The following is a 10923-nucleotide window of genomic DNA, read 5'->3' as shown; positions in this document are numbered from 1 at the left end:
TATATATATATATGTATATATATATATATATATATGTATATATATATATATATATTTAAATATAAATATATATATATACAAAGGAGTTTATTTATAGCATGGCTTATTATTATTCAGCAGCTAATTATATGCCTATTTATTCAATTGTATACCAGAAAACCCTGCATTTCCTATGATCACAGGTCCCCAGGACCCCCTATATTATCACCTATACTACAATATCATGGCATTGCTGTCACCAGCCGGGTGTAGAGGACGCAGCTTCCCCAGGAAGATGTAACTGATAGATGGCAGCTGCGCATTCAATGTAAAGCATACATGGTCATTACACAGTAGGAAAGGTATTCACTGCCAGCATGCCTTTCCATTCAGCAAAGAGAACCTGTCTGATCTGCTTCTCAGTTTTTGTTGCAAACAGTAGAAACTCTATATAATTTGCTAATTGGTAAAAGATTATAAAATGACCCCATGCTTCCTAAATACAAACAAAAAAAATGATTGCATGTGTGATTTTTATTTTCTTTTTCATTTTACTTAACCTTTACAAGGGTTACTAATCCATATCACTGTATTAGAGTGTGTGTATATATATATATATATATATTTATATATATACCGGTATAAATATATATATATACTCCTCTACAAGATAATATATTTTATGTATAGTTATAGTCTTGTAGTGAATTAATAGGTGTATAATTCCCAGCACAAGGATATGTTAGTGTGCAACCCATAAAAATTATACCCCTGGATTAGCATTGTTTTTTTTTTGCAAAGCCTGCAATATGAATAATCTAATATCAGGCTGAATAATTCAAGGCTGATTACTGATTTAGCCTCTCCTATATTTTACATGTTAACTTCTGATGTGAGATTTCAATGTACATGCCATAAAATAATCATTTACATACTGGAATAAATCCAGCAGGAGAGAACAATGCAGCTACACAAAATGAGTTGAAATTCAGATTTAGTAAAGGATTATGTGATGTATATCGTGCTGCCCGGTTATTTTATACCTATGCAAATGAATGTAATATTATGGAAATGCTATTAGATGTGATGGTGAAGGTAATTCCTAGCTAGCAGGGCCACAAGGTCTAAACACTGCTGGAATATTCATAAGGACTGCGTGTCCCCAGAATACAGCAAAGCCAAATGTCTTTCTTTTAAATGCCATACTGTGCAAAAAGCTTCATCAACCACAGAAATATAACAAATTTGTCGGTTGCGTTGGGTGACGCAGACGATTTTTACGTTTTTAAAATCAGGCATTAAAAGTAACTTTAAAATGAACAGTGCAAATCAATTGCCTGGTGGATTTTTGTTTTATTTCCCAGGTCAAACTTCCTACTTGTGGCAGTAGGGGGCAGTGTGGCTGTTTGGATGATTCACACTACACCCAGCCTAGGTACACATACATACATACAGTCTTATAAAAAAAATCACTCCTCTTGAACTGACTTTGAACTAAAAAAAAAAATCATTGTTTAATATAATGAGATACAACCCTTTCTGGATTTGGGCTACTGCTAATTAAACATAGATCTGCCTTTTTATGTTGGTGAAAAACAAGTTTATAAAAATATCATTCACCAACATCAAAAAAAGAAAAGGCATTAATACAGGTATACCACAAAGGGTTTATTTATAAAGCAGTGAATCTGATGTTCACTGAAACATTCTCTGGTGCAGAATCTTCCAGCTCCAAGTGTTTTAATAGCAGTAATCGATCCCAACAGGGAATTTTGTAGTGAATGTCAGATTCACTGCTTTATAAATAGAGCTCATTTTGTGCAAAAGTAGAAAGTTTCAATGATAAAGGAAACAAATCACCTGGTATGAGCGAACCAATAAGCGGCTTGTATTTGGAGAACGAAGGTGCTTTTATGACGTCAGCTCCAGTTACGGACGTGCGTTGTACGTTAACGCTCCAATTTTATCCATCCCATAAACCACGGCGAGGCATCGCAGGTCCCCATTCCCCTGTCACTTCACAAAGTAATAATTTCCATGTCCAAATCCATTTCTTTTCTACTTCTGAAATCTCTTAGCCATCAGCAAGGAGGATAGTTCACATGAAAACTAATTACACAAAATCAATATTTAATCACAGCACAGCATCCAGATCCTGCAGAAAAAAAAATCCTTTTAAAATCTACTGCAATATACAAATTGGCTTCCTCCTCCTTTCATTTACACATGCCAAGGCTGGAAATATTTCTATTTATTTCTCCTTTCTTTATTATTTTCTGGGGAGAGCTGTCCTTGTCCCCTCCAGACAACTTCTCCTATACAGTGCAGGGCAAAGAGCAAAAACCACAAAGACATCCCTGGCCACAATATTTATACTGAGGATTCAGCATGTATTAAACAGACATCCCAAATAAAACTTTCATGGAAATATTGATTTCAATCTGCCTTTCCTAAAGGGTTCTCCTGCAAAATCTGATTGACTTGCATTTCTTATTACAAGATCGCCATTTGCAAAGTGGGCTTTATTGGAGAGAATTTGGAAAATTCAGATATTAAATCACAATAAATGATTAAACAAAAAAACAATCCTAAACTGGAAGCAATTATTAATCGTGCAAATGTTTTATTGAAATCGCAGATTTTAGGTGTTTTTGTCGCACACATTTGTAGCACCATGTGACCATCAGCCATTAATCATGCGATTTGTAGCAACATGATCACACTATTACTAAGAATCTGTGTGTGTGCGCCACACCTGTATGCAAGGATCAGTCGCATGTCATTTTATGATTGTGGTCACATGCACCTGATCGCACAAATTGCAACGACTATTAGCGATTAATTGCGACTCATGTGTGCGACCATCCTTAATCTTATAGAATTGAATGGCAGAAAGTGTCACCACCCTCTTAGGTGATCTGCCAAAAGTTTGAGTACCTGGCATAGGCGATGAGAGCCAGGCCATGACATCACAGATCATTCCTAGATTGTAAGCTCTTTGGGGCAGGGTCCTCTCCTCCTCCTGTGTCTGTCATTAAGTATGTTGGCGCTATATAAATCCTGTTTAATAATAATAATAATAATAATAAGATGAATTGTACCCAGTGAAGAATTTATTGGGCTGATTTACTAAAGGATTAAAGAATTCTATCATAAAGCACCAACATAATACGTAGCACAGTACAATGAATAAGGAGAGTTATATAAATAGTATAGGAATCATTACTCGGAATAGTCAGTAATTGAGGCTCCGGTAAAGGATACGGGCTGTGCCGGTGTGCTGGCGAAGTCTCGGTGTCTATAGGCAGCTGTGATGATGGAAAGGAATGGCACATCGGTGGAGGTGCGGTAGCGCTGGAATAGAGCCGGACCACCTTAAGAGCTGGCCCCGCCCCCTGCCCCCTCCGCGCGCTGCCATTGGCCAGCACAGAGTGCGAGCCGTGGATTGCTGAAATGCAAAACTTGTTGCTGCTGTGCGGGGCTGGCTGATCGCAGCAGAGGGGAGACACATTCACCACACATTCACCACACATACACCACGGCCGGGGGCTCGCCGCACCACAAGCAGGACATCGGCACATGGCACCATGCGGGTGCTGAGAGTTGGCATCGGCCGGAGCTACGTATCGCAGTGACGGCTGTCCAGGAGCGGTGTGCCCGGTGTGTTGGTGTGCGGGGCCCGGTGCACCATGTGAGCTGTCCGGGGCTCTGATCGCTGCATGAAGTGTGCGCTCCTCCTCCGCCAGCCGTGCTCCGCCATGTCCTATTGATCTGCTGGGAATTATGTTCGGGCTGGAGCAGTTTGAGCCACAGATCAATAGCAGAACCAGCGGCCAAGCAGAGAGAAACTTCCCCGGGATGAACATGAGCGCTCACTTCAAAAACACTGCCGCCTTCCACTCCGGGGGTACGTCCGGGGCTGTGGATCCTGCCATGGCAGCTCTGAGCGAACCTTCTATGATGGCCATGAACCTCAACATCAACGGAGAGCCCTATGGATACCATGGCAGGGGCCACTCCGAGCTCCATTCTGCTGGGATGCAGCCGGTCCATGGCTTCTTCAATAACCAGCAGCCTCACCATCACAGCCATCCTCACCAGCATCACCCCCATTTCCCTGCCAACTTTGCTGGGCCCGAGGCCACAGCCTCCTGCCTGCACGGGGGTCGCCTGATGGCTTACAATAATAACATGGGCAACCAGCAAGGCTTTGGCGAAGGCTACGAACAGATCCCCGAGAGCCAATCCGGTGAGGGCTTTGGACAGCAGAGGTCAGGTAATCTACCTGAGTTCCAGCACCCCAACTCCACCGCCTCCAACCATGCTGTCCCCGCTCCTTGCCTTCCCCTAGACCAGTCTCCCAACCGTGCTGCCTCCTTTCATGGGCTTCCTGCATCCACTTCTTCGGATTCTCACAACATGGAACAAAGAAGAATCCACAATCAAGCAGGCGTTGATCCTCTGGAATACAATTATCCCAGTGACGGTCCGTCAGGACACTTTGAGGTACCTGTGTTTTCTCCTTCTGACTCAGAGGGTCATTATGGTGCTGGTCGGCAGGTTCCCGGCGGCGCCTTTCCCGGTGCTTCTGTTTTGCCTAGACCTCCCGGCATGGTGGGCATGTCTAAAGTTCACCCGCAGCAGCAGCACGGGGTATTCTTTGAAAGGTTTGGAGGTGCTCGGAAGATACCTGTGGGTATGGAGCCTGCAGTCAATGCCAGACACCCCCTTCTGCAGCAGCAGCAGCAACAGACGGGTTTGATTGCCAGGCAAAACTCATGCCCGCCGGCTATTACCAGGCAGCAGCCAACAGAAGGCAATACCCCTAACCCAAACTTGCCAGACAATGGACCAGTAATGCAGAACCAGCATTCACAGTTTGAATACCCTATTCAGAGACTAGAGAATAGAAATATGCATCCCTATTCTGAGTCAATGTTCAATATGCAGCAGGGACCTCCACAGCAACCTCCAAATCAAAGATTGCAACACTTTGATGCCCCTTACATGAATGTCTCCAAAAGGCCCAGGTTTGACTTTCCAAATAATCATGGGGTTGATAACTGTGCTGCATGGAATAACAACAGCATTCACAATGCTGGCATGGACAGTCACCTTTCTCCCTCCACCTACCCTGGTCTCCCAGGTGAATACCCCCCTCAAGTGCCAGACAGCTTCCCCCCTGGCCCAGCGCTACAGCACCCAGGCTCAGATCACCAGTCCATGCAACAGAGACAAAATGCTGCAATGATGATTAAACAAATGGCTTCCAGAAACCAACAGCAAAGAATGAGACAAGCTAATCTGCAGCAATTGGGCCATCATGGCGATGTTAATCAAAGTGGCATCGTCCATGGAGGTCAAGTGGGGAGTATTCCGCAGCCTAACTTTGATCGTGATGGGGGGAGGATTGCTAACTTTGATCCTCAAAATCCACATGTAGGCCAGGAAAATGCTTGGTTTCCTGGGCCTCACCCACCAGGGGACATTTTGCAAAGAAGGATGGGTGGGTCAAATATCCCCACAGATCCCACATCCCATGAGATTAATTTACAGCAAAATGGGTCAAATATGCTTTTTAGGCCAGGTGTTAACAGAATGGGTATGCAGGAGCCATTGGGGATACCAGGAGAAGGACATGTTCCTGCCTTACATTCTCCAGGTATGCATGCCCAATATGGAAACAACATGGCTAACCTTTCCCAAATGCAATCACCGGGTGGTGGGGTGGGCATGAACAGTACCCCTGCTGACAGAAGGGGCGCTCCAGACTTTGCAGCACCAGCTATAGGCCAGCAGCCAGGATTCCCATTTGTTGGACCCAATAGACAGACAACTCCTCATAACCCACCTGGTGTAAATTCATCCCCAAGTTCCTACCCCCCACAGTCTGATTTTCAAGCGAGCCAGCGCTCAACAGCCAGCAAATTAGGGGCACTTTCCCTTGGTTCATTCAGTAAGTCCAATGCAAAGGAAAACATGTTTGGACAAAGTTGCTTAGCTGCCCTATCTACAGCTTGTCAGAATATGATTGCTAGCTTAGGTGCCCCAAACCTCAATGTGACATTTAATAAAAAAAGCCAAGCAGAGGGAAAGAGAAAATTGAGCCAAACAGAGACTGAGTTGAATGGCAACAGTGGGAATAGCACTGCTTCTGACTATTTCTCTGGGGGCTCCTCTCAAGGCAATCAGGGTCCTGGTGCTACAACTAATAACAGTAAATCTACAGGGCAAAGTGGGCCATCCCAACCCACCCAAGGAGAAACTAGCCTTTCCCCAAACTACAATATCGAAGTCACTCCTGGCAATGATGGCAAACCGGTGACTGGTGGTGGCCGAGGGAGGGGCCGGAGAAAAAGAGACAGTGGACATGTAAGTCCAGGTAACTACTTTGATAAGTTTTCTGCGGACAGTGGGGGTGCAGTTGTGAGCCCAGGACAGCAGGGCCAAACTGGCAATCCAGCAGAACCTGGTGGGACTCCTCATGACAAGCCTCTGACCTCTCCATCTTGGGGGAAAGGTAATGAGCTACTTCTGAGTGACCAACCTGACCTCATGTCATCTTTGGACAGTGGGATTCAAAGTGTGACTAAATCAGATAGTAGCTCTCCTCACGTTGACTTCTCTGAAGATGTCAACACCACCTATGGTAATGAAGATGAAGTTTCTTCTAGTTCAGATAATAACATATCCAAACCCAATAACTGTCCTTTGGTAACAGGGTCTCCAAAACTTCAGCGGAGTGAACATGGACTTCTTAATGGACAAAAACCAATGGGTCTAAATTTACTAAATAACACTACCTCTCTCCCGGACAGTTATGGGTTGAGCAGTACTGGGGCTGGCCACCCTGGCACCCCAGGGATGGAACAGGTCCGCACTCCCACTAGCACATCAACCCAGGACGAGATCCACCCTTTAGAGATACTGCAAGCACAGATACAGCTTCAGAGACAACAGTTCAGCATTTCTGAAGACCAGCCTTTGGGGATGAAAAATAAAAAAAGTGACTGTACTGCTCAAAATGTGGACACTGAATTGAACAGTTGTTGCTCTGACAATGTCAAAAACTCTATGAGTACGATAGACCTTGACTCTCTCATGGCAGAGCATAATTCTACCTGGTACCTGCCTAATGAGAAATCATTGATGGAGGGAGAGGAGGACGACAAGTCTATCACACCTTGGGAAAAATCAAAGAGCCAACAAACCAACAAAGAAGGTATATACATTTAATTATACACTTTGTACATACTATGTTTCTTTTAGGGATGTTACAGTTTGTATCACCTGTTAAAGAATGCCTTTTCTGTTCAAACAAACACTTTTCTATTCTTATCCATAGGGAAAGCTTCTGTTAAATTCCAATTTGACCGGCATATAATAAAAATCAAGTCATATATTATTCCTAAAAGCCTATTTAATTCATTTCGTGTTTGCTAAGGCTGGCATGTACAATAAAAATCATTGCTCAAAACATTCTCTTGCAGCCCGATTAAGCAATACTTTAATTGATCTTTAAGCCCAGAAACATTTTTTCATCCAAGTTTTATCTCCCAAGTATCACTTCTTGTGGAAAGCTTGCACGCTAATTTACAATCCCCTATTTTTACCCATACAAAAGAGGAAGTATGCTTTCCCATTATTGTCCTGATAAAATGCTATCAGTTAATTAATAGGAGCTGCCTGCAGGGCAAGGACAGAGGCTAATCAATGTTTACAGTTCAATTTACCCTAGAAGAGATATATAACCCTTTACCTTATTATCATTAGGGGTTACCATGTTTCACCAGTGTAAAGTAAGACACCGCTTATACTATGTGTTTGTGCTGTGTGTATTTGCACACTTCCATTCACATAATATGTTCAATATTTCAGCCTGTTTATGGGATCACAGTTAGTTTTAGGTTCATTACCTGAGATGCCATGTGGTTTATTTTCTCTGTTAATTCTGCAATAATCTATTGTAAATTGTACAGCTAAATTGTGTGTGTGTCTGTGTATATGTATGTATATATAATTATATATATATATAATACACACACACGCATGCAATCATACTTATCTGGATTCTATGGGATGTTTTATTGAATGTTTTATTCATGTTGAATAGCTTTGTTATTCTAAAATCATTCAAGGTTTCTGAAAACATCAACAAAGAAAACTTTTCTGTATTGTATTTATTTCTTGCATGAATCTATTTTGTATGTTTTTGAAATGTGAAATGCAATCTAATATAACTTTATTTTCACAAATCCTTCAGTTTATTGTCTTTGCTTTTTTTTTCTTTCACATTCTCAAATCCAGTTTAGGTTTGTGTGTGGATTGATGCTTGGTCATTTTTAGATTGATTCCCCTGTTACAAACGTAAGGTGAAAGAAAAGCATCACATTTAATCCAATCTTTTGCTCTTTCTTATTTTTAATAGGCAACACTCTATTCAATATTGTAATACTATGGGAATCACAGTTTGGTTTCTAAATAGCTGTTTTTTTTTAATACTCTTGTCTGACATTTGCTGAAGTAGACTATTCCAGGATCAAAAGACTTAAGATATTAGGGAATAGGTTAAAGAGAAATAAAAAGAGAGTTTGGATGGTTTAAACGTGCATCATTTAATGGCCATGGTTTTGGCTGGCTTTACAGCTTTGAGTTTTTGAGCTTGAATAGAAGCCCCCGCTGTTTGCCTCTTTGTCCCTGTTTAATGCTCAGCTCAGGAGGGCCACTATTTGAGGAATGAATCTTTAGCATGCACAGCAGACTCCAGAGCACATCAGCATTCCCCATGCTATGCTCAAACCACAGAAGAAATTGCTGTGTTTGGGGCCCTTCTTTTGAATTGGAGATGGGATTGTGTTCACTGGTTCTAATATAAATAAATATATATATATATATACTCTGTTAGTTATTTAATTATCATGAAAACAGTGCATTCCTTATTTTTGAAGCTTACATTGCTGATAATCTGAATATGATCATTAGTGTGGTCTTAACAGAATCATGTATCTTTCAAGTCTGGTAGTTTATTACATTAAATATAGTTTCATTCTGTGATAGATACTAATTTTAATTTAAATACAATTATAGACACACTCTATTAAAATATATATGTGTGGTGTGTATGTGAATATATATATATATATATATATATATATATATATATATATATATATATATCAAACTACACACACATATTCGTCATGTGCCAATTTAAACAAAGTGTTTATAAATATTTTATTATCCCCATAGGTACACATACCTATGTTTTAATTTCAGAAACATTTAAGCTCAATTAATGTGGGAGATTTTTAAATTTTTTTTTCTGATTATTTCTTATTAACAATCGGTGTCTTCTACTTTGGTCATACAGTGTGTTAAGTGAATCAATATACAACAATTGCTCCCTGTTCTTTCTCAAAGCCCATTTTCTGTTTATTATAAGTGGCCACAAGCATTTAACCTCCCTGCATAACCTTTGCTCTCCAGTGACACGTTTTAATTCAAGGGAAATAATTTTGCCTGCTGAAACAGAAGTGAGTTTGGAAATGGAAACAGAAGGGGGAAAAACATGTAAAATCTGTATTTTTTTTTTAATTATATAAATGCATTCACATAAAATCTAACAGTTATCAGTAGACTAACGCTTGGAACGGTGTCTAAGTGATGCCAATGTCTACCTACTGGAGCATTCCTTTCCCTTTTTTTTTTTTTTAATCCGCTTTATATGATAATAGTCAAAGTCGGGTAAACTATATTTCATAGCGATATTTGTTCTGAGCAACATGGTAATCTGTGTTTGGGAAGGGGAGGGGGAGGACTTTAGTAAGGAAAGGGTTAAGTCCATTATGTTTTTTTTTCTCCTTCCTTTCCTTAAAATTCCTAAGGTCTCTGCAAATGCCTTCATTTGACATTTGCTCTGCAGGAACATGTAACCTAAAACCACACAGGTGTTAATCGAGCTGGATGTAAATGGATACAAGTTGCCCTGAATGTGTACTATCACATTTTTTTTCTTTATTTTTGAATCTTTTTTTTATCGATTTCTTATTTGGCAAAAACCTGTGATTCGTTTAATTACCAATCATGATTGTACATTTGTTATAGCTTTGTTTTAAACCATTTCCACCCAGCTGACCTGGCTTTACCTATTCTAAACTTCCAAAACATTTAAAGTGCTTTTTTTTTTTTTTTTGCAATACAATAGCTTTTAATTGTCTGTTATCTTTGCAACATAATCTGTGAAAATTAGGAGAATGGTATTCTATTTATTAGCTAGCTAATAGCTGGTGCTGTAGTTCTTTTAAATGTAAAATAGTCACATATGAAGAATTTGTATACAATAGACTTCATGTCTTTTAATAAATGATTTAGATGAGCTGATTGCATTGATAAAGAGCAGACACAGATAATTCTCCCAGTGAACATTTCAAAGAAGCTGCACTGATCTTTATGTCATACTGTATGTGAAGGCTAAACTTTTTGTCGTAATTAGCCATCTTACCCCATGGGCAATTAAAGTATGTCTAAATTTCAATAGCGGCAGGGCATACTCTGTGACAAATTATAGTCATTAGCCAAAATGCTGTTAAATGTAATTTAAATTGCTTTTTATTTATTGACTTTCAAGGCTAGAGTAGCTGAGCATTTTTACATATTGTTTTATTTGAGGAGATTAAAAAAAAAGGAAATAAATTCTCCTGTACCTTTTAAAGATCGCCCATAAACTTTTTCAAATATATTTTTTAAAGTTCTGCTATTTCTAAATAAATAATTCCATTTGTTAATATTTTTTTTAACGCCCTAATGTATAATGTACATTATGTTTATGATAAACAGAACACTAAGAAAAATATTTGTTTTTCTCTGGAGTAAAAAATAAAATTCAAATGTGTATGCCATTAAAAAAAAATATTTATTCTAAAAATAAATAAATATTTTATTATG

General features: G+C 39.9%; 1 protein-coding gene and 1 long non-coding RNA gene across 3 annotated transcripts in view; one reads left to right on the top strand and one right to left on the bottom strand.

Moving 5' to 3' along the window:
- The window catches only part of LOC140333642 (uncharacterized), a 16280-nt gene extending 12936 nt beyond the window's left edge, over nt 1–3344 (bottom strand). Inside the window, exons 1-2 of the long non-coding RNA XR_011921403.1 lie at nt 3206–3344; nt 1840–2134 (exon numbers count right to left, since the gene is read on the bottom strand). This is a non-coding gene — a long non-coding RNA (uncharacterized lncRNA). The remainder of the gene's footprint in view (nt 1–1839; nt 2135–3205) is intronic.
- Nucleotides 3345–3466: 122 nt separating this feature from the next.
- Nucleotides 3467–10923, top strand: part of MN1 (MN1 proto-oncogene, transcriptional regulator) — a 48571-nt gene continuing 41114 nt past the window's right edge. The window contains exon 1 of one of the 2 annotated variants that reach the window (XR_011921402.1): nt 3467–7201. Coding sequence is in view for 1 of the 2 variants with exons in the window: in XM_072415451.1 (XP_072271552.1) it covers nt 3763–7201 (3439 nt within the window). In the remaining variant the exon portion in view is untranslated. The remainder of the gene's footprint in view (nt 7202–10923) is intronic. The other variant, XM_072415451.1, reaches the window with a different exon arrangement.

The sequence above is a fragment of the Pyxicephalus adspersus genome, chromosome 6 (assembly GCF_032062135.1).
Source record: "Pyxicephalus adspersus chromosome 6, UCB_Pads_2.0, whole genome shotgun sequence".
Taxonomy (NCBI): domain Eukaryota; kingdom Metazoa; phylum Chordata; class Amphibia; order Anura; family Pyxicephalidae; genus Pyxicephalus; species Pyxicephalus adspersus.
This window is presented reverse-complemented; position numbering and strand designations above follow the sequence as displayed.